This window comes from Engraulis encrasicolus, chromosome 24 (genome assembly GCF_034702125.1).
Source record: "Engraulis encrasicolus isolate BLACKSEA-1 chromosome 24, IST_EnEncr_1.0, whole genome shotgun sequence".
NCBI lineage: Eukaryota > Metazoa > Chordata > Actinopteri > Clupeiformes > Engraulidae > Engraulis > Engraulis encrasicolus.
Window position 1 is genome coordinate 29,189,778 of NC_085880.1, and position 24,227 is coordinate 29,214,004.

Sequence of the window (24,227 nt, forward strand, 5' to 3'; positions counted from 1 at the left end):
CCTCAAATGAAAAAGGTTCCCCACCCCTGGTCTACTGGCTCCCAGTCCTGTCCAGCCGGCCTATGTAGGGCCTACAGCATAACAGAAATACAATGACAATCATCTACTTCTACATTTCAGAATAAACACCAACGTTCTTATGTCCTATGTCCAAAGGCATATGAGGTTTGAGGTTGATTTTTTTGGCAAGATAGCAGTCTTGCCTGTGGCAGTATTGACCATAGACCTAATGACAACACTTCAGAGCCGCTGTTATAGGCTATGGAGGCTCAGATTTACCAGAATTACCACTATATTAGCCTAGGCATAACATTTGATTTGATTTAAATAGGACATGCCCAAAAATGTATAATTCACCTTGGACATGTGTGGCTGTTCTATTCTGACCGCTCTCAGGTAAACTCACCTGAGGTCTCAACACCCAAAAACGTTGTGAGAAGTGATAGGCTAGAGCAATAGAAAAAGCAAATGCTTGGTGATATTTCTCTACTTCTTTGACAGGCTCTTTTTAACAAGCTTCCTCTGTATACTGCCCTACAATATCAGAACGCAGTATCTTGAAAATGGTCGAAAATGGGTTTAGACCGGAAATTGGCTTTAAAATACCTTCTTCTTCTTGTGTTAAAATTTTTCGGCCCAACTTGGTCCCGTTTCGGAAAAAAACGCAAAAAACTGATTATACTGCGCTTTGTGGTCTTAGTAGGTTACGTGGTAGGCTACTAGCCAAGAACGCAGTATAATGCGATACTGCACTTTTATACTGCACTTCTCCATTGACACCGTGGTTTTGGTGTAGACAGTAATACCACAACAGAGCGCAGTATAATGATTTTTCAGCTAAAAAGTAATGAGAATGTTGTTTTTTTTGCTTTTTTCTTGTGTGCATAAATTTTCACCCTAAAAAAGTATTATATGGAAGTGTCATCACCACTTTACCTCAAACACAGTCGCGTGGACAGAAAGGAAACTTTAAAGCCTTTTTTCTCAGTTTGGCATTTTGAATTATACTGCGTTCTGAAATTGTAGGGCAGTATAGGTACATACTAGGTATAGCCTACATGATTTTCTTGTTGTTGTTGAGCAAGATATCTTGAATGGAAAAGAAAAGATTCAGCCAACAGAAGCGTTCCGTTTCAGAACCTCAATTCCTGTGGGCTGCTGTTCCTCATATCTTTTACACAGCCATTCAGTTACTGTCATTTTCATTTATTTAGGCTGTATGTGAATCAGAACATACCAACGATAATAAATGCTATTCACAACCTTAAAATGTCAAAAGGGCATTGTTGTACAGTGTGTTGACCAGCAGTGGGCCCTCTGGATTAGAGAGGCCCCAATACAAATTTTGCTGTTCATTTCCCTCATGCAGGGGTGTTAGAGGCGGAGCCCAAATTCCAAAGGGATGAATTTTCTCCAACGTCACTGGGTCGGACAACAGGTTCTTGTTGATTCTCATCGAAGTGCCCCTCTCGTCCATTTTGTTGCTTTACCTACATAATTGAATTGATGTTTGACAACGATCGATTTGGGTTTGATTGTGGATGTCTATATCCACGATAGAAAATCGATACAACCAACCAGATGAGAAAATGCTGAAGTTGTAGACGCTGAGAAAACTTGGAACGTCACCGAGATGCATAGCTGATAGCTAGCGAAGCTATATGTCGCTAGCCTGAGAACTTCCTTGGAAAACTTTTCTGGCGAAAGTCACGTAGTTCTTCAGTGCAACAGGTCAATATTTTACGGGAATACTCTTTTGTTTAAGTGTTCGGTCAAGCTGTGTTTTTCAGCATCTCGTTCGCATTATTTCTGTTATGTTTATTTAAATGCAAGTCGTTAACCATGTCAGGGCTCCTCAGTTAACCAAGTGTTAATTCGCTCCTCATTTGCTACGCATATGAACGAAAGTCCTTTGGATTACAGGAATTAGGAAGATTTCCTGGGAGCCGCGCGATCAAAGATCTTTTTCGTCTGGGAAAAGCAGAAGAAACTTAACCGCCAAGATGATGCCGGTGAGTTTAATGCTTCGAACTTGCATGCATTTAAAAACTTTCGATGTGCCTGTGGTATAACTCGATGTTCCTAACCGCACCGTAATAACAACAGACGAACTTGAAATAATGACTAACGATGATGAAGCAATGAAAAACCCCACCTACCTAGCGAGTTTACTACACACATGACACGTTGTCACGTATTTCAGATGGGATCTGTTGGAATTGCTGTTTGAAAACCAGATAATTTCAATCTGTTTCTATTTATTGCTGTCTGAAAGAAATCGCATCACTGAACGAAGGCTCTGCACCTTCACGAGATTCATCAGAAACATGCACACAAACGTTCTATTGAATCAATGAAGGATTACATTTGATACAGAGGACTCATCTTTAGAAATCTTTAGACTTTTCATATAGTGAATGCTTTAGGCCCATTTTATCTCAAAATCAGACTGATTTTTTTTCTTATGTTGGATCAATTGCACTTCACTCTGTCTGTAGTGGACAGCTGTAAACAAACTTGGGCACATCTCTAGTGCTGATAGGCTGTCGTTATGTAATACAGGTGTGGGTGTTTGGAATAGTACATGTGTGTATGCAGGGTGATAAGTGACATTGCTGGTGGCCTCCGTGATCCAGGAGAGTAATGTATTGCATGAAAAATAGCTAGGACAAAGCCTACATTAGTTCAAAGTCTTTAAATGAGCATATAGGCTATCTAATACCATTTGTTTAGTTCTGCTTTTCCAGTCAATGCCAGTGACGTCTGTTTGTTTATATAGGAGTGGCCCTCACACCAGTTATGTAATTCCATGCCAAATCACACACTCTTCCCAGGTGACCCGATTCCTTTTCCCAGATTTTCATGTACAGGTCCCTTTTGATATAAACTGGGAGAATAACAAGTTTTAGCATCCTACCTCTAGCGGTTTTGGAGAGGAGGTCCTCCAAAAGTTTGGGTGCCATGCCCACTTTTCAAGCCCAGGAATAGAGCTTGCAAGTGGGGAACGTCACGTTGTATGTGGCGGACTAGCATTTTAACAACTTCCAGGGCTCTGGCAATGCTCTTCCTGTGCCACCTGGCACAAGGAATGAGACGCCGATCCCGCCACTGAGACCCTATGGCCTCCTCCATGTCCCCTCGTGTACTTGCACGTCTCCTGGTATCTCCATGCTCTGGACACTGTGCTAGGGGACATGGCAAACCTTCTTGAAATTAATAAAAGCCCACCTGGGAAACTCCAATTGTCGTTGTGACACAGCACGCAAGTGCACACTGCACATAAAAAAATGCATTTATGCCTGTTGGGCTGCAAGTCTGACAGCCTTATCCATGACTTCCACATTGTTGTGCTATCTTGGATCAGTAGCCTTACCTGAGCAAATTCAGTGGGTGACAGGAACTGCCTTGTGGTACCTACAGGGGGGTGAAACTGTCAAAATGCACACGGGTGATGAAAAAATCAGCCAGAAAGGATGAAAAAGCAGAAGTCTGTGGACACCACCTGTAGAATAACTCCATTTAAGGTTGCGGCTGCAGCTATCAACCTTATGGGTTGATGGCACAGATGAAAAGTCTTATTTTTTATTAATAACACTGTTATATGCTTGTGTGTTTTCTTGCAGATGTTTTTGACCGTGTACCTCAGCAACAATGACCAACACTTCACAGAGGTGCCCATCACTCCTGACACTATGTGTCGTGATGTGGTCGAGCTATGCAAGGAGCCGGGCGAAGTAGACTGCCACCTGGCAGAGATGTGGCGTGGATCAGGTGAATTATTGGTCATTTATCGCGCCATGAATAGATCTTTTTTTAATACTTCAACTAGTTAAGTTGATAAACAATCAATTCACTATGCTCACCTGGGAATACACAAAATAAATCACATTGTATATTTGCACGATTTGACCTGTGCAATAGCAGTACTTTCATCGTCACAGTAATGCATCAACATGCATGTATTCAGAGACCCACTCACTCTTCTGACACCTTCTTTCACTCTTTCACTCACACATACAGGTCTACACTTGTCCAGTCACACATGCATCCACATTCACACCCACATAAATGATTTAGCGTACATGTGTTCACAATGCCCTTTCCCTCCCCTTTCCGTCTACTATGTGGTGCTCAAAAAAGATTAAATTCCACATGCAATTTTTTTGTTTTGCCTTTACATCTGCGCTGCACGTAGTAAGGCGCTGGCTCAGGGCATAATTGTAAATCAGCGGCGAAAGAATGCATCTTTACTTCCTTTTAACATCTCTGCATTCCCCCTTTATGTTCACCATTCATATCTGCATCACCATGGTCTGATTTTGCAGATCCCCACAAAATTTGTGATTTGCGAATGACTTGTTAGTTAGCTAACAAGAGTATGGTAGTAAAAGCATGTTGTCAGCACACATGTCAACATTATTGTTTTGAAAGCTGGAATTGCTATCAACACCCAGTCGATAAGTTTTTAATCACAGAAACGCTTTAAATAATGGCTACAGATGAAAATTCCAAGTACAGCTTTGATTGTTTTAGAAAACCAAAGGTTAGTGTGTGTGTGTGTGTGTGTGTGTGTGTGTGTGTGTGTGTGTGTGTGTGTGTGTGTGTGTGTGTGTGTGTGTGTGTGTGTGTGTGTGTGTGTGTGTGTGTGTGTGTGTGTGTGTGTGTGTGTGTGTGTGTGTGTGTGTGTGTGTGTGTGTGTGTGTCTGCAGAGCGTCCCGTGGCTGAGGGAGAGAGGATGCTGGATGTGCTGCAGTCCTGGGGTCAACAGAGGGCTGAGGTGCGCTTCCTCCTGCGCCACAACCGAGCACCCAGCTACAGCTCAGGTCAGTGCAGCAAGGATAATGCACCCCCTGTTCCCCTTCTTTTCTTACAGGATTAGACTAATGTGAAGTGATGGACAGTTGTTGGCATTTATAGACCCATACTGCAGCATTTGAACTTCCAATAGCTGTCTATTTGTCGATTCTGTCTGTGTATAGAACTTATCTGTCTGCATATACTTCCTGAGAAATGTATCCACTGCTCCTATTGCTGGTGTCCTGGAATGAGTCATTTTTGCAGCAAAAGTGCTTGCTGTAGTAGCTAACACACATTTGTTTCCCTTGTTTCTTGTAGGGAGTTCTAGAAGCTCTGAGCACAAGAGGAATGGAATGAAGGGTTCATTGGACAGAAGGATGGATAATGGGGTAAGTCATCAATTGCAGTTTAAATGTTTTCCCCTGGTTCTTCTTAACCTGAGTTAGTTAAGAATTACCTGAGGTCTAGCTTTTGGAATATGCTTGTTGTGCATTATGACTGTCATGTGTACTGTGCATTCAGTTGGTACTGTGGTCATGCATTTCGATAGGGAAAATGTAACTAAGTGATGCACATATAGTAATTTGTATTTGTACGGTCTGTACTGCTAATGATGATGAAATACAGTACTATGTGTAACACATAAAGTTTGTGGATAGTCAGGTAATGTGTAACACTCTTTGTACTAATCTTGCAATCAGGGATGCAGTTCTACTGTCATTTTTGCCAGCAAGTAAGTGTTCTGTTCTGTTCTTCTCTCTTCTCTTCTCTTCTCTTCTCTTCTCTTCTCTTCTCTTCTCTTCTCTTCTCTTCTCTTCTCGTTTGCTCCTCTACTATTGCACTCTACTGTGCAGGTGACTGCTCCACGCATGGACATGACTTTGGCAGAGCTGCAGGAGATGGCAGCTAGGCAGCAGCAGCAGATCGATGCTCAGCAGCAGCTCCTGGCCTCCAGGGTACATGCAGCCTCACAAGAAATGTGTATTCTTTTGATAGGGCTGACACAGTCTTATCTGCCTTCAACGGAATTCTCTTTTCTTATTGGCTGATGGGGTGACAATTAATTCGGTGGAACCGGTCAAGCATCAAGTATGCGACTAAGTTAGTCGCGCATTGAATCTCCGTTTGGAATGCCGACGGTAAAATTAAATAATCACAATGTCGGCATTTCACACATTCGTAGTGATGCGTCTATCTTGCTCACAAGATTCTGGTACAGTTGGCATGGTTCCTACAACTTTACAGACCGCAATAGTTTTTTTTTTTTTTTTTAAACCTACCCTAACGGCAGATGAGTGGGATAATGGCCTTCGAGGTCGACTGGTTCCACAAAGTTAATGGCTTGGCTGAGGCAACTCCTTCTCTGTGCTGCACACGTCATCGGAGTTCTCAGCCGTCATTAACGTTGTGGAACCAATCACCTCATCGGCCGCTATCCCTTCCATATGAATCCTGGATGATTCATGGAAGATGAAAGTTTAATCTTGAGTGCAGGTGAGGGTTGAAGTGTACATGGCTCTCAGTTGACCCAAAAAAAAAACTTTAAAAATCTCTGTTCAGGAGCAACGTCTGCGCTACCTGAAGCAGCAGGATCAACGGCAGCAGCAGCAGGTCCTGGAGCAGGAGAAGCTCCAGAAGCTGAGGGAGAACGTGGAGAAGCAGGAGGGCCGCCTGAAGAAGGTGCGCGCCCTCAAGGGCCAGGTGGAGCAGAAGCGCCTCAGCAACGGGAAGCTGGGTGAGTTAGCATAGCAACAAGGTGGAGGGTTCAGAAGCACACCCAGGTTAAGTTCATCTGGAGTAGGGGGCAGTGTGGTGTACTGCGCTAATATGCCACACTATATTGGTCCTACATTGCATTTATCTGTAAATGTCCTCGCTCAAACAAATTGGAAAATGTCTATTGATGGTGTTGCGATTGTGTAGTGACTTCTGAGCTTGGTGTGCATCACATGAGATGGAATATGTGTTGGTGTTCTGATGGTGTAGTCCCTTCTGTACTCATTTATTCTTTTATTTATGTCTTTAATAACATCACAGTGGAAGAGATTGAGCAGATGAACAGCCTGTTCCAGGTGAAACAACGAGAGCTGGTGATGGCTGTCTCCAAGGTTGAGGAGCTCAGCAGGCAGCTTGAGATCCTCAAGAACGGCAAGATGGACACCTTCCACAACAACCAGAGCTCCGTCGCCGAGCTGGACAGCCTATACAAAGAGTTGCAGGTGAAATCAAGGGGAACAAATGGGAAACATTGGGGAACAATGAGTCAATTGGTCAATACTGTTAACATAGTGACTACCACTCTGTTCTTGGAATGCTCCCATAGTGCCAGCAATCGAGGCCATTGATACTCTGGAACTTAACCCTGCTTTCCGATCAGTCGCTCGGCATGCAATTACATCGTTTTGCATGCATGTCTCTCAAATGTTTTTGTCAAAACTGTTACAATCTTGATACCGGATAAAAATTCTATCAATGCTGATAGAATGTATCTATAGCAATCGTCAACTACTTGACTGATGTTTGGCAGCTGTGCTGAGGTCTACACCTAACACTACAAACATTGCATTGTAGCAAAACACACCCAAAAGTGATATTGCAGTGAAACTTAACCCCTTAGCAGTAATTTATGATGGTTTCAAATGCGTTCTAAATCATCTGTTGGTATTGCCCTTGCCATCTGTTGGTATTGCCATAAGTGGCGTAACATCCACAGAGATGTCCTTTTCCAGAGCAGCTACGATTTCTGACCCACAGCGTTAAGTGCACGAATACAACAAGTGCAGTTTGAGCAGAGGCGGTTTTATCCGTAGGCTGAAGCACTTCAAGCCAACTATGTGGTTGGTTGGTATGAATTTATTTATGTGAATGTATTTTGAGTGATTTTGAGTCCTATGTATTATTGAGCAGCATATTACTGTGATGGGGACAGTTTGATAAGATGTTTGTGCCTTTTCCAAACAGCTAAGAAACAAGTTGAACCAAGAGCAGAATGCCAGGCTGCAGCAGCAGCGCGAGAACCTCAACAAGCGCAATCAAGAGGTGGCCGCCATGGACAAGCGAGTGAGCGAGCTCCGAGAACGTCTCTGGAAGAAGAAAGCAGCTCTCCAACAGAAAGAAAACCTTCCCGTGAGTGCAGAATATGGCCTGTTACCTTGCTATTCTTACAGGTTGTATACAGAAGTATCTCTCGTTGAAACACCAAAAGTAGGCGTTATACCAAATGTATTGTTGGTACTGTATGATATTAGTATCATACTAATCTGTAGCTGATTATCCTAAACTTTTTCTCTCATCTTTGATATAGATGTGACTAGCATTAACTACTTAAAGGAATCAGAAGCATTTACGTAACATTCTATTGGGATATATAGAGGGTTAAACTATGCTGATAAGCTTTGCTATGCTTTCAAAATTTTGAAAATCTACTGTTTTGAAATCCAACTCGTAATTATACTTTTCTACATCATTGTAGCGTTGCCATGTCTTAAGATATTTTATATCGTCCGGATATTCTAAATATACATGAGTTCTGCACTTCACATAGGCAATAGCGACAGAGTGCAGGGTGCTGGGTGTTATTCTTGCTTCTTAATCAGTGCTATGCAGTGAAAGGCATTCGGTTATTTTCCAGGCCCCCTGAGCAGATTATCGTCTTAGTCAACACGTATTCTGATGAAATGCAGTTGCTCTTCTACACTAAACCAAACCCCAACTTTGCAGCATTTAATACTCAGGGCTGCAGTCACATGGCCCTGGAGGAATTTAAAAAGTCCTCTGACAAATTGATCCATTGTTTTTTTTACTAAAATTTGTTATTTACAGTTTATTGTGTCATTGGATTCTGTCATTGAATCAATTTCATAGACATGAGTACATTAGTTATTCTTCAGAAAGTTCTTCCCTAACATGTTGCAGACCTCATCAAATCGAATAGAGTTTAAACACATTTAATGAGCAGGACTTGTAGATTGCTTGGCTTTCACCCTTCTGTACAGTTTCCTAACCAGCTCGATGGGTAACCAAACAGTTTTAAAAGCAGTAGAATACTGGACCATTTCTAGTACTGTGCCATAGAAAATAACACCACTGCCATGAAATGCAATAGACAAGATATATGCTCTCTCTTTTTCTTTTTGGGACTTTTTTGAGCCCAAAACTTTTCATTGCTCGTGAATGAATGAGTTCCGGGTATGTGACAATATCTTTTGCCTTGTGTCTTGTAACTTCTACCTGGTCAATACTTGTATTTGTGCCATTCCACGCTATTCATTGGACTTTTAAAACAAATTGTGACTAGATTGAATTCTCACAGAAAATACTAAAAGTGGGCTTGCGTTTTGGGCCAGAGCTGAGCAGTTCTAGTAAAATAAATAACATGCATACTAGGGCTGGGTAAAATAATCGATAATCGATCGATATCATTTAAAATTCACATAATCGATTCACAGGGCACAAAATCATTTTTTTGGTTCTTTTTCTTTTTGTTCTTTTTGTTTGATTTAGGTCTATGGAAAATACCCAGTAGGTATTAGTCAATTAGGCCTAGGCCTACTTATTACAAATTAGCAATCTGTTAACACTGTCAAGTCACAGCCCTTTGACATTTTTATATAAAAATAGGCAACAGCATCTTTTGAGGGAAATCCTAGTACCAAGAAGGGAACGGATTGAATCGAATCGGAATGAATCGAATCGAATTGAATCGTGATAAATCGATTCAAAGCCCTAAGAATCGAAATCGAATTGATATAGGAACTTGGCTGCAATACCCAGCCCTAATGCATACTATTTTAACTTTGCTAAGGAACACTGTATATAATAAAATCTGAAAAGCAATCTGGGTCAGAGTGGGATTCAAACTTGTAACCTCCTGATCTTTAAGTCAACACCGTAGCCATAAAGCCAAGCAGCTGGGTGTAATTATGGTGCATTCATGTGGTCTTCCGAAGTAGATATTATCTAGTTGCGAAGTGGTATTTACAAGTGTGTTGCGTTCATGTGCTTTTTTGATGTTGTTTACAAATTAAAGATGGCGAACCAGAGTTAGACTTTTTACTAAAACGATTATAGGTTGTTGTTGTGTGCAACACCTGTTCTGGTTTTGGCTTCTGACCGTTAGTATTGTGCTGTTAAAGCAGACTGCTGAGTCATTCCAGTGTATATTTTTTTTAAATCGCTGTCATTCAAAAACTATACAGAGTTGGCAAATGAAACCTCCAAAAATATTCCAGACCTCTACCAACGTTTCAACCAAGTTTATAGGTTAAATACTTCAGTAAAAACTTCTTGAGGCCTATGTGCTGACCTGTTAACACACAAACTTCCAAATTAATAGGAAAATCCCATAGTGATTTTTAAGTTGCTGTCATTTAAAAACTATACATGGGTTTTCAATGTTTATCAACAAGATGTCATGAGGAGACACTGGCAGCCAACCACGTGATCTAATTTTTTGACCGACAGCGGTTTCCAACAATCAGAGGTTGAGTTGTCCGCAGCTAGGTTCGCGCAGTCTAAACAAAATTTAGAACCCATGTATAGAGAGATATATACAGAGTTGGCATTTGGCATTTTCACCGATTGGAGTCATATTCCAGGCCTCTCTAACAGCCAAGTTTATAGGTGAAAGTGTTGACGCTTTATGATTGAAAAACTTTTGTCACCCTCTGGTCTCTTAGAGTGTACGAACATTCCATCAGAGCTTTCCACCATTGTTTTCTATGGGGACCAAAAGTCACAAAAAAGAGGTACGGACACGCAATACCATAACATTACATCTCCAAGCCGAGCCGGTCGTTTTAGTGTTTGAACGGTGTCTATCTCGAAAGGCCTAGGAGCTTATACGTTTTCAATTTTCCAGACTTGTGTAAGATAAGCAAGCATCATAAACGGTACTTAGACATTACAGTAAGTGGGATTTGCTGGAGCAAGCCCACTTAATAAAATAACTGGGAAAATGTGGGTAGTATGCATAGCGTTGGAAGCAAAGCAATTCATCTAAAGTGATCTGCTGTGTGTATGCTATCTGTGCGCTGTGCAGGTGTCCACGGATGTTCAGCAGCCGGCCCCTGGGTCTCGCGTGGCAGCAGTGGGTCCCTACATTCAGTCCGCCACGATGCCCCGAGGACACGGCCGACATGATATCCTCGTGAAGCCCGCTTACTTGGACGGCTCTTCCACCCTGCCACTACCTGACGGGCTCACTCCAGAGCTCAAGTCCACAGGTAGGGAAGGAGGACAATATTGTTTTACCACAGGCACCAAATGACGATTGGCCCATTGTTGTTGTTGATATGAATTGGCCACATTTAGAAGAAACTGTGAATGCTTCTTTCTGCTCTTACCCCCAGTACATTAAACATTTGGTCACTATTAACGTGTGTGGCAGACATTGCAAAAGTATAAGCTGGTGTATATGGTTTAGTTGTTAGAAGTGTTTCATGTTGCATGCAAAATAACAACATTACTGTCACGGTAGTATGGACTCAAGCTTGTCGTTTGGCTGTTCATACATGCAACAGGAGCATTGAGTGGTGGAGTCTCGTCTGCATCATCCAATAGCATCAGCTCTGAAGTGGTGCTGAGCTCTGAAGGTAGCAGGGCTTGAAGTGGCTGCAGTGTTTCTGATCTCTCTGCGTGTTTCCCTACCTACCTTTGTTCTCATTTAAGGTCTAAGGCCTTTAATCTGAACAAAGTATTGCCACTGTGCCTGTACACTGTTGTTTTGTGTTTTAACATTTTTGCAATGTGTGATAAAATGTCGGACTGAGTGAATTAGATTACCGTATATGGTGCACCAGATTACGCCATTGATGCATTTTTACCCTGTGTGATATGCCAGAAGGCATGCATTGTTGAGATTTAAACCTAAAACAATTCTCGATACATATACAGTACATTGTAAGTAGTTAATACTACACTACTCTATTGTTGCAAAAGGTTGTTTCCAGTCATCCTGAGTTACTTCAGAATGATCTAGTAGGAGACAGAAGTCACTCATCCTGTGCTCAGAACCTCTAAATGAGCAGACTTGTCAATTGCCACCGGCAAGTCGTCTAAAGCAGCCTTTTCAAAAAAGAGCTCATGTGAACACAAACAGCCACTCTGTTGTTGTCAGATGGCATTCACAATAGGGCCACTCATATTGTCTTGCCCTCTGTAATTCTGTTGATGTACTTGGTTTGCTTGTGTGAGCACTGTAGGGCAGTGGTTGAAACAGTTGCTGGTTTATTTCAACTAGTCTGTTGTTAAGTTGTGTTCAAATATTTCCATTAGCAGGTTTAATGGCAATTAATTGTATAGAAATCATGGCTCAGCAAGAACAGAAAGCTTCCAAATGTAAATAATGAAGTGATGTTTTTGGCACTGACTTTTTCCTTAGCTTGAAGTGATGTTTAAGGGTGTTGTTTTGGCTTAATACACTAGCCATTCATCAAATTTCATGTGATGTCGCCTCTCGCTTTTTTTTTCTGTAGAGGCTTTGTTCTTATTTAAACCTTTGAAAGAGTTACGGGCAAAGAGGAAAGGTACTTTTATTTTTTCCTTGTCTTGGCAGCTTGCTTGAGTGAGTTCTCTGTCTTTGTTGCCTCACATCCTGCTGGTCGTCTTTGGTTGCCAAGACAAATGCTGTTTGTCTACAGCCTTAACTCTCTCATGCTGAGTGTGTGCTTTCTCTGTGTGTTTTTGCTTCCAGCAAAGGTGGAAAACCGGCTTGAGAAAGTGAAGTTTCTGCTGCCTTTTGCTTTTAAGGCCAAACATTCTATTAGTCAGCTTGTACACTTGGCTTGTTATTAAGGCCAGTTGAGTCTTTAATTTGGCTTGAATGAAATGTGTGACAAAACTTGAACTTTCTGAACCCAAGATGTTCACTTGTGATTTTCAGGAATTTCAAGTTTAGCAATTCCATCAAGTATGGTATCTGGTATCATGGCACTGATCAGTGAGAAAATATTGTAAACATAACTGTGGTGTACTTTGAGCATGCACAAGAAAATCTGTGTGATGTGAAGTGCTGTTTTTTTCTGCCTTCTTCTTCCTTGGGTCTCAGAGCAGACCGGTTTTTGAAGGGGCTCTCGTATGCACATGCTCAAAATGTTAATGTTGATGGTGTTCTAAGATTAAGGTGCTTATGTTATTGTGTTCCATCTTTCTTTTTACGTTGTGCGCATCTTATACATGGGTTTTCCTTTTTTGTTTTCCCCTCTGCGTAACCCTGGCTGCGCACAACTCAACCTCTGATTGTTGGAAACCACTGTTGGTCAAAAAATTAGCTCACACGGTTGGCTGCCAGTGGCTTGCCCCTCCTCACAACACCGTGTTTATAAACAAAAAAAAACCCATGTATTGCTGATGTGCACTGTATGTTTGTTTTCATGATGTACCACATGTCAGCCCATGTTACCCGGATGAACATCCTGACCTCTACAGTATATCATCATCATGATTTGCAGAAAAAAAACAAGTATTTGTTTCGCAATGTGAACCAACATTCATCTTCCCAATCGCTCAGATTTTAAGTGTAAACACATCAGACAGTTTGAGATTAGATGAGGGAACGGGCACTGGCACGGCTCCATGATGGCTTGACCGCACCTACAGAGGAACTAGAAATCTTGTTAAGGAAGGAAAAGAAATGCATACGAGATCCACTTTGAACTAGAATTTCTTAGATTTCTTAGAACCATCTTTACTGTTACTGTTCTCTCAGATTTTCAGCGTGAACACATCAGACAATTTTAGATTAGGTACAGGAACGGGCACTGGCATGGTTCCCTGACGGCCTGAATGCACCCACAGAGAAACTAAAATTCTTGTTATTGGGGGTGTAAATAATAATCGATGCATCGCTCCTACAGTCCACAATTAATTGCTTCCTCCACAAGAGATTATTTTAATTATTGCACTCATTTTGTAAGGCATTTTATTTTGCTCATGCAGTAATAATAATACTAACCATAATAATGATGCCCCTCAAATTAAATACATGCAGATGTTTCGGCTTTTGTTGATTCATTTAACATTTCACACATAAGCAAAATATGAACCATTGATTGGAATCGAATTGAAATGAATCAAATCGTGGAGTATTCTGAAGTATCGATATGGAATCGAATCGCCATGAAGGGTGTGGAAGTAATAATAATAATAATAATAATAATAATAATAATAATAATAATAATTGTATTTGTATAGCACTGTGTCATACAAGGCATGTAACTCAATTTGCTTAACAAATGGGAAAAAAACATTGTTAGAGATAGATTTAAAAGGAGAGGTATAGAGGAGAGGCAGAAATAGTAGGAAGGCAGAGGAAGAAGAGATAGACAGAGATTGTAGAGTCATAAGGTCAGTAAGGAAGTAAAAGCAATGCTTACGAGATCCACTATGAACTATAATTTCTTTAGATGGTTCTTTGGTCCTAAAACTGATAGTGTTCTGATGGATTATTATTTTTCCTGATTATACTTGTAGGTGTCCAGCCACCAAAGATGGGCTATCCGTCAGACCCCAGTAGTGCGAGGACAACCTCCCCCCTCCCCAGGACCAATACCCACAGCACAGAAGAGCAGGGTAAGTCTTAAATGCATGAAGAGACACAGCCTCTGTTATAACCTTGTATACAATTATAAACTGGACCTTGATTTTTTTTTACAATTATTTCATTCCCTTTATGGAATAGAAGACAGCGAGGTACAGAAGCGAGGTGGACAGGACAGGAAGGTGCGACCTTTCTCAATGTTTGAATCCACTGAGGTACCTGCCACTGATATGCCCTCCGCCTCCCTCCGCAAAAACCAGAGCAGCGAGGATCTGATGAGGGATGGGCAGGTGAGACTGCAGCATATGTTCACCTACACAAAAGGGTCATTTCACGTGAAATCAGACACTTTGGGACCCAACCGACACAGATTTCAATCATACTTGCTGTGCCTGTTTAGTAGCAAGGTAGCACCCCAGAACTGCATTTGTGTGAATCTGACACCAATTTTAACGGAGAAACAGACTAGCAAAGGTTTACATGAGGGTAGGACACTATGCATTCAGCCTAGATTATATCAGCCAGTGTAAGTCACAAAAAGATGTCTGTGGTGTTATTTGAAAGCTCTTGTCTGGCTCTACAAATTACACAAACAGCATGGAATACAACAACCCTCAGAATATGAATTATCGTAAATTGAAAAATAAAAAATTGAATACAAAAAAACCTTATATTATGGCCAGTTCCTTGTCTAAACATAGCCTGCAATGTCATGAACAACACCTGAAATGCTGGTGTTTGGTTCTTTATTCATTACAGAGATAATGGGACTCAAAAATATGGCATCATACAAATCGCCTAGTAATAATATGGTAATACCATAATACCATAGTAATAATATCACATGACAGCATGTCTATCGGCATTTGTAAAGGATGGAGATGGTTCATGAGGATGCAGGAAGTTCAGTTTCACCTCTCCAGTGCTCGGCATACATTCCTCAGCACATGCTAGCCACTAGTTGCCATCATATACAGCTACAACCAGGGCTCTAAATTAACTTTTTCCACCACCAGCCAATTTGGCTGGTAGACATTTTTTCTTACCAGCCAAACAGAAGTTCAACTAGCCATTTTTTAATCTTGCCAAAATAGGCTATTCGTTAGGCTAGTTGTGTTTTTTTTTAATTATTATTATTATTATTATGGTTATTTTATTCAAATTTCCACAACACATAAACACTACTGTATAGGCCTACATACTAGGTCTATAATAAGCATATTATATATACTTTTTTAACTTCTGCTTTATTTTTACCTTATTTTTACCTCTGAAAACAATGAATCACCAGCCACACACACACAACAGACCTTTAAACCAAACACACAGCCAAACACTACAAAACCTCACACTCCAAGGAGGGAGAAGAGATGAGAGGAAAAGAAGAGGAGGAGAGGAGAGGTCAACACACACACACACACACACACACACACACACACACACACACACACACACACACACGTTGTGCAATAATGGATATGATGTCGTGTGTGCCTATTGTGTGTTTATGTGGCCTACAGTATGATGCTATAGCCACCATTATTTCCTCCAGGAGCTCTACTCTACCATGCGCAACAAAATAACAAGAAGCCTACGCTATGTTTAACTAAAAGCAAATAATATCACGGAAATGTTCGCTTCCTTTGTTACTTCCATAGCGTACGTAGCGCACGTAGCCTACTCGCACGGGCATAAGGTCTGCCCTTCTTTCCGATGGCGTGGGCTTTCCAACTTAGTTGCGCCAGGACTTAAAACATTTCAGAAGACAACTGACAGCTACGCTCACACTACTCTGACAGCCCGTTCTCCTCCTCTGCTCCTCATACAAGCAGCCGTTTACCGTTCACAATTTACTGTAGGCTACTCGGGCGCTACTAGCCAAATGGGCGGGTAGGTATTTTTTTCCACCGGCCAAAATTAATTTTCACCCGTGTTTGGCGGGTTGGCGTGTGTTAATTTAGAGCCCTGGCTACAACATACCCTTTGATGCTTGAACATTTAGAAAATTCAATTACTGAGCTTATTCTTTCAACCTTGCCTCATGTGAATGCTGAAAATTGTCTAGCTTCCACTGTGACAATGGGCAGAAGCTGTGTAGTTTTTGAGTACCTGGAATATGGGCCGACGAGGGTTCAGGGCCCACCGGGAAAATGCCTGTTATGTCAGGTGGCCAGTCCAGTCCTGTCCCTGACACTACTCAATTACTACGTCATTACAACTCATTTCAACCTTTATGTCCCATTATCACTGAAATGAATAAAGAACCAAACACCCCTTTTTCAGGTGTTGTTTATGACCTTACAGCAGGGCTATTCAAATGGCGGCCCTGGGGCCAGATGAGGCCCTTGGACAGCAAGGTTCTGGGGCCCCCACAAGCCCCCTGAAATACACAATTGCTTTTTGGAATTAAGAGACAAAAGTATGGGTTCCGTTATCATGCTGAAATGGGACGGGGGACGTTAAAATGCAGGAAATTACATCTAAGAAATGCAAAACTTTCTGGGGGAGGACCCCCAGACCCTCCATTTCAATGAAGACTCCCATATTTTTTTTCATTGACAGTTGGCAACCATAATAATACATACGTATAGTTCGGCCCCTTTAAGTTACTGGGAGGAATTTGAAAAACTGGCCGTCGTTGACATTTAATTGAATACCCCTGCCTTACAGGCTATGTTAAGACAAGAAACCGATCATTTTAAAATATACCTTTTTTTGATATTCAGCTTTTAATTTTTAAATGTATCATAATTCATATTCTGAAGGTTGTTGTATTCCATGCTGTGTGTGTAATTTGTAGAGCTAGAAAAGAGCTTTCAAACAACACCTCAGACATCTTTTTGTGACTTACACTGACTGATACAATCAAGGCTGACTGCAAAGTGTCCTACCCTCATATGTAAACCTTTGCTAGTCTGTTTCTCCCTTAATACTGGTGTCAGATTCACACAAATGCAGTTCTGGGGTGCTACCTCGCTACTAAACAGGCACAGCCAGTATGATTGAAATCTATGTCGGTCGGATCCCAAAGTGTCTGATTTCACGTGAAATGACCCAAAATGAGAAATGGGTTGATGGATACAAGATCAGTTAAGGTTTTGCAGAAAATGGAGAGTGTAATATGTAAGATGAAAATAAGACTGTAAATTGAAAGTTGAACATTAATACTAAACTGACGTGTTATTATATATTATTGATGAATATGTAAAAAGTCTTAAACAAGCAAACTTGCATAATATCCTTATCCACTTGCTATTTATCTTGTTATTTATGCTTTTTACATTTTTCCACTTAAACTCCATAATATTGATCATACATGTTTGGCAATTGGTGTTTATGAGTGTATTTGTACTTGAATTTGTCTAGATTGCTGGCAATCGACTGTCCACATTCCGGAAACAGTGTGTCAATGTGTTAAATTGTACCTAATTGGCCCTACCGTGGCTCTATCGGTTCGATTCCGGCCCGGGTCCTTTGCTGATCCTTCTCCATCTCTCTCTCGCCACTCGTTTCCAGTCACTCTCTCACTGTCCTATTGTAAATTAAGTCATACATTTTTTTTTTTTTTTAAATGTAACGGGGTGCAGCCCTGTCATCGCTAACCAAATGGGACTTCTTGGGGTATCAGAGGTGTGCATGCGTGTGTGCGTGCAGCACTATGTGATGTACCGGTACGTGGTTACATAGAGGGGGAAAAAAACATCTTGTTGTGCCAGCAGGTGCCTGGAAGGGTGGTGAAGATTCCTCCTCCGGTTCCCAACAAACCCAGACAAGTCAACCTTCCTCCCGGCGCCCAGGCGTTGTACGGCAAGCAGGTCTACCATGCCAACACGTTACCCAGCAAAGGTCACAGCCAGTCAGCGCCTCCTGGTCCACCTGTTCCAGCCGCAGCCTCCCAGAGCAACACCCTTCCCCTGCCCTCAAAGCAGGACCCCCCGCCAGCCGCCACCGTTCGCCCCTTCACCCCAGAGCTCCCAACCCTCCCGAAGCCACAGTCTGGAGCTGCCAGTTACATCTATAAGATGTACATCGGCGAAGCGGCCCAGCCGGGGGTACAGGGGGCATTGGCGCGCTCACAGGGCCGCAACAACAGCAACAGCTTTGTCAGTAGTAAGTTGCCGTATTTATTCTCCGTTCACAATATGAAAGAAGGGCTATATAGAACTGCTGACCGCACAGCAAAACGACACCGCTGTCAGAAAACTGGCTTCAGCTTGAAGTGAAATGTATTGCTATGGGCATGGTAGCCAAACAAGAATATTGGTATGAATGTGATGCCTTATGTATGTTATTGATATCAGTTGTGTAAGAATGTGAAAGATATAGAGTGCCCAGCCAAAAAAAAGGTCACACTCTGCTGTGGAATTGTTTCAATTATTTCCTTACAGTGTTGCATTCATTTTTTACTTCTTGTCTTGTCTTGATGAAAGGCTGAATTTGGGGATCCTACTGAAAACGAGATGTTACATCTCAAGAGGCGTTCGCCATGTGCAAATAAATAAATACATAAATACATGAATAAATAAATGCTGTGCAAAGCCTTCACCAGCACATCCCAAAGAGTTTCAGTGGGGTTAAGGATTGGACTCCCGGGTGACCAATTCATGACTGAAAATGATATCCCACCCTGGTGCCATGTGTTGCTTCTTATTTCTTAAATAACCATGTGATGGCATGCATCTCATTGTTATGGAAAAGATGCTAGGCTGTTTAAGAAAGGTCTAATCATTGGCATCACCGCCCCCTTTAAAATCCGTTTTGAGGTCTAGATTCGGGAACAGAATGTGCTCAAAGAATGAGGTCAGCAGACTACCTGAATATTCAGTCGTGAATGACCAGTTTATTCCATCATTGGACTTTTTTTCTTGCTGATGGCATGGCTGAAATTGTGAAAGCTTGTTTCAAGGAGCATGAGACATCATTTTTAGTCATGAATTAGCCACCACAACGTCCAGACTAAACCCCAATGGAGAATCTTTGCGATGTGCTGAAGAAGACTTTGTGCATAGATGTAAGATCTTGGTCAAAAACAACACTTATCAAAACAATGCCAAAGCAAATGTGTGTCATGATCAAAGATGAAGGTGGTTCAACAAAATATTAGAATGTGCCACCCTTTCATGGTGCTGATTTTTTTTCTGGCTGAGCAGTATACAATTCTTTTGACGTCGTAACTCCATTCTCTGCAGTGTATGGAAAGCCGGTCATCTCCGGAGGGTCCCAGACGTCTCCGTTCCAGCACCTAGAAAACCCTTACCTGGATCGGCCAGGTGGCGTCAGCCCCTCAGAGGTGGATCACGGCTCCTCTCAACCAGCCCCGACCGCAGGGGCCCCAGAGGGTGGCCAGGAAACGGAACGTATCCCGCGACCCCTCAGCCCCACCAAGCTCTTACCCTTCATCTCCAACCCGTACCGCCACCAGAGCGACGTGGACCTGGAGGCCCTGCGCAAGAAGCTCTACAACGCTCCGCGGCCCCTGAAGAAACGCAGCTCCATCACCGAGCCGGAGGGGCCCGCCGGCCCCAACATCCAGAAACTGCTCTACCAAAAAACCACGCTGGCCGCCATGGAGACCACGGTGGCCGAGCCCTCAGGTTACCCGCCGCCAGGTGTCGTAGTGGAAGAGGGTAGAGAGGGCTCCGCGGTCGTGCCTCCAGCGTCATCCGTGGTGGAGCTGTCTCCCCTAGACGGCGGTGGCACGAACGTGCTTCCAGAGGCCTCGCTGGAGCCACCCCCACCTGTAGTGTTGCTGTCGTCATCCTCCGTTATTCCCGAGGCCGAAGTGGAAGACTTTGTGCCCCCGCCTCCTCCGGCTCATCCGGCACCACGTCCAGACATTTCCCTGCTTCCTCTGACGCCTTCGCAGGTCATGCAGGAGCAGCCGTCCCCTCTGCAGCCTCAACCTCCATCGTCTGAAGGCTTCCTGGAGGAGTTCCCCCCGTACCCGCCGCCCCCCTACCCCAGCGGCGCTGGTATGGGGCAGGACCAGGAAGGCCTGGGGACGGAGATCAGCATGGAGCCACCAGAGGTCACCGGCCAGGTTACCCTGCCTCCTGTGAGTTTGTATACGACTACTAATACTACTATACATGTACAGTACAGGGTTTCCCTCAGCACTTTATAGTTTAGGTAGCCACAGTCACAATGACTTCCACCTTAATAGGTCCACTGAAAAAACAAAGATTTTGGGGAATCTCATGTAATTTTTCATATGATGCATATAATGTACATGTCATATGAAATGATGGTAGTCGCATGTCCAAGATACGGCTATCTCCCCACCCACCTTGACTAAATGTTCTGTGGGAAACACTGCAGTACTTATGAGAGATGGCCATAGTGTATACGTAGATGCATAGCCACTAAAGCAGGCTTAAGTTAATTTCTTCACTCGTCACTCATTTAAAGCCATGTGTTTTATTTTCTGTTTTCAGTGATTTTGAAGGGCTTTCTGCCTATCATGCTGAATGTGGGGAAAAGTGTTGCTTTCAGTTAAAAACAGTGCGAATGATGTGGTACCGGTTACAGGATATTAAATAATAACATTTAAATATGGCTATGCAGTCGAGTATAAGATGGCCATTATGGTTTGGATCCAATCCAGATGTTGTTATCAGTTTTATGCACTTGAGTCAATGTTGAACGTCTCCAAATGGATTTGCAGGGTAAAAGGACAAACTTACGGAAAGCTGGATCAGAGCGTATTGACCACAACATGAGGGTGAAGTTCAACCCGCTGGCTCTTCTGCTGGACTCTTCTCTAGAGGGCGAGTTTGACTTGGTCCAAAGAATCATCTATGAGGTAAGACGTGTTTTTGTACATCATGTGAATAAGACAAACAAAAGAATTGCAACAGACAGACTGAGCTGAATTCATCAAGCAAAGTGGTGTGTCGATGGTACACCTAAAGACATTGAGCATTCTGTGAAAAGACATATTACCTACATGTTTTATGTACTTTTAGTTTCAATGAATCAGTGAATATTTTTTCCCGAGGTTTCCTTGTGTACAGTATTGTGCTAAGGCACAAATACATCTTGAAAACCTCATTTCTCAAAGCATTTCCTCCTAACTCAGGTTGAGGACCCCAGTCAGCCCAACGATGAAGGGATCACTGCTCTTCATAACGCAGTCTGTGCTGGCCACACAGAGATAGTCAAGTTCTTGGTACAGTTTGGTGTTAATGTGAACGCAGCTGACAGTGATGGTTGGTGAGTGGCGTCTGGTTTTTTTTTTTTTTTTTTTTTCATTTTTTGCACAAAAATATACATCGAGACTTGACCTAGATAATGAGCATCCCACCTAAGCTTAGATCTGACCTAAAAGTTAGAAAAATGACTGTTCATTACAAGGAGGTATGGGCATGAACAGGAAAAGCTGCATTCAATAATAACGTGCATATAAACCTTTCTTTTACAGGACGCCCCTACACTGTGCAGCGTCTTGTAACAATGTCCAAGTTTGTAAGTTCTTGGTGGAGTCTGGGGCTGCTGTGTTTGCCATGACCTACAGTGACATGCAAACTGCTGCTGACAAATGTGAAGAGATGGAGGAGGGTTATACGCAGTGCTCCCAGTTTCTCTATGGTGAGTAAGATTTTGCAGATGCATTTCCAGCTTGACGTCTTATATCGCTGTCATGATTTGGCATTGTTGCTGTGAAACTTGGCAATTGGTTTTGGTCTTGGAAACTTGTAGGAACCAAGTAAAAGAATGTGGCGTTGTGACAGATGATTGCAGTGGTATACGCAAAACACTCCACTGGCCAAATCTTCAGTCAAATACTGCTGTGTGTGGATTGTCGTGTTCTATAACCTTGAGTCGTTGGTCAATGTCAACAGGTGTCCAGGAGAAGATGGGCATCATGAACAGAGGCGTGGTCTACGGTCTCTGGGACTACGACCAGGAGAGCAGCGACGAGCTCCACTTCCTGGAGGGCGACTGCATGACTGTAGTGCGCCGTGAGGACGAGGACGAAGTGGAATGGTGGTGGGCTCGAATCGGCAACACAGAGGGCTACGTACCCCGTAACCTACTGGGAGTGAGTATCAAGTCAAATGTGCACTATTTCCACATTTTCCAGTTTTCTTAGTCTCTATTTACACAAATACCTTCTGAAAGCATCTGAAACAGATAAGCTTTCGTGTAAAACAAGGAAAAACATATACTCTATATTTTTTTAAAAGATGACTCATTTACCAGGTTAAGAGCCAATCCCATGAGAAATGATTCTGTATTCCCCACCCATTTATGTTGATGATGTGTAGAAATTTGATTTAAAAAAAAAAGCAAAAAAAAACAAATCCACATAATTTTAACGTCATAGTTGAGTAAAGTCTGTAAAAACACAAACATTCACATTTTATAAACATATCCACATATGTTTAACTTAAGTTCCTTTATATGTTAATGATTTGATGACATTTAATGTTTAAAGCCATGTACTGCACCCAAATACAGTTCACTGACAGTCTGTCTTGTTAGGACACTGTTATTGCTTTGTCCTGTACTGGAATGGTATTCTAGTATGGTTGGAAGAGGCAGAACATGGTGCTAGAAAATGGCAATTGTAGTCCTGATGAGACAATACTCTTCCTTCATCACCTTGGTGGAGGAGAATTACATCAATTCCATCTACCATCTCTCTAACTCTTATCTTTTGTTCTTTACAGTTATATCCCAGAATAAAGCCACGGCAGAGGAGTCTCGCCTAAAAGATGTGAACACTACCAGTAAAACAACAGGCCTAAGTTGTTGCTGAGGATTCTGTTAGGCCGCTGAAGGATTCTATCTGTGCATCGACATTCTGAGGACACTGTTCCGTCACAGTATAGTGATACCAAAATATATGAAGGATTTCCATTTGAAAAAATATATCTATCACTCTTTTGTAATCACTGACTCTTTGGTCTCATCCAAAGCATTTTATACACGACAAATCAAGGCAGTTTTTGAAAAAAAATGTATCATTGATTTCTTTGCATTCTGGAAATGTCTGTCATTTATTAGAGCTGATCACAAGTTACAAAAAAGAAAATCTGTATAATCACACAAACGTATTGTGCCGAATTGATTAACAAGTGGCCTCCTTCACGCTTTGTCACATTCATATCAGCACACTAGTTATGTGCCTTCGCTGTGTGCACATTGTACTTAGAAAAGAGCTTTGAGTGTATGTCTATCATGATGGATAGACAAAAAAATGTACTCGCCTGATCAGTGACTTGTTGACAGTTATGGACAGGGATTGGTGAAAGATTAGATTTTTCTTGGTACATAATTCAATGTGTCTTTAAGGACTTAAATCTGTACTTTTTCTAGGTCACTTATATAGCATTTCTTTCACAAGTATGGATTTATTTTTGTCACATTCCTTATGTATGATCTTAGTATTTGATATTAAAAAAAAGAAAGTTCTGTTCCAGAGTTTATGTATTTTTGTTTGGACGCATGTTGTTGGATAACCAATGATGATTATTGGGTGACTTGATGCTCGATGATGTCATTTCACTTCACTGCTACTCTCTAATGATGCCAATATTTTTTTTCACCTTGTTGCTGCTGTTGACGTTTCATTTTTTGCTCTAGACCCATTTCCTAGCTCTGTGTAATATGGGAACATGGGAATATCATTTTTCACATCCATGGCCATTCATTCTATTGCTGTTTGTATGAGTTATTATGCCATCGAATACCTCTTTACTTTTCACAGCCTCTCTATAATCTGAATGAACTTTTATCTAAGTCTTCTTTGTTGGCAACATTTGGAAAATGTACAAGGAGTTTGAGTGTTAAACTAATAGTGCATGAGTGGTAAAGTCAATCACAGATGGCTACTAGTCCTTAAAAGTTACTCAAGACTCGTGCAGACATCCTCAATTGCAGGCCCTTA

The 24,227-nt window shown here is 42.0% G+C and overlaps 1 protein-coding gene across 4 annotated transcripts; it reads left to right on the plus strand.

Moving 5' to 3' along the window:
• Positions 1 to 1,337: 1,337 nt before the first annotated feature.
• On the plus strand, positions 1,338 to 23,761 carry tp53bp2a (tumor protein p53 binding protein, 2a). Of its 4 annotated transcripts, none has more exons than XM_063191088.1 (20): positions 1,338 to 1,731; positions 1,924 to 2,012; positions 3,624 to 3,771; positions 4,710 to 4,823; positions 5,116 to 5,186; positions 5,652 to 5,753; positions 6,358 to 6,532; positions 6,835 to 7,016; positions 7,759 to 7,923; positions 10,476 to 10,544; positions 10,838 to 11,021; positions 14,269 to 14,367; positions 14,480 to 14,625; positions 18,052 to 18,445; positions 19,525 to 20,390; positions 21,000 to 21,137; positions 21,414 to 21,547; positions 21,756 to 21,922; positions 22,177 to 22,376; positions 23,008 to 23,761. In XM_063191088.1, the coding sequence occupies exons 2-20, from the start codon at positions 2,004 to 2,006 to the stop codon at positions 23,047 to 23,049; spliced, it is 3,405 nt and encodes a 1,134-aa protein (XP_063047158.1). In that variant the 5' UTR covers positions 1,338 to 1,731; positions 1,924 to 2,003; the 3' UTR covers positions 23,050 to 23,761. The 4 variants fall into 4 exon arrangements, with proteins under 4 accessions (XP_063047158.1, XP_063047156.1, XP_063047157.1 ...); XM_063191086.1 differs by having other exon boundaries at positions 1,339 to 1,731; positions 14,477 to 14,625; XM_063191087.1 differs by having other exon boundaries at positions 1,340 to 1,731; positions 14,477 to 14,625; positions 18,055 to 18,445.
• Positions 23,762 to 24,227: the final 466 nt, after the last annotated feature.

Bases quoted from the DNA above. Each gene is read 5' to 3' on its own strand.
- tp53bp2a (XM_063191086.1), top strand. The intron at 5,187-5,651 runs GTAAGTCATCAA...TCTACTGTGCAG, and splicing joins ACAGAAGGATGGATAATGGG to GTGACTGCTCCACGCATGGA. The intron at 21,138-21,413 runs GTAAGACGTGTT...CTCCTAACTCAG, and splicing joins TCCAAAGAATCATCTATGAG to GTTGAGGACCCCAGTCAGCC.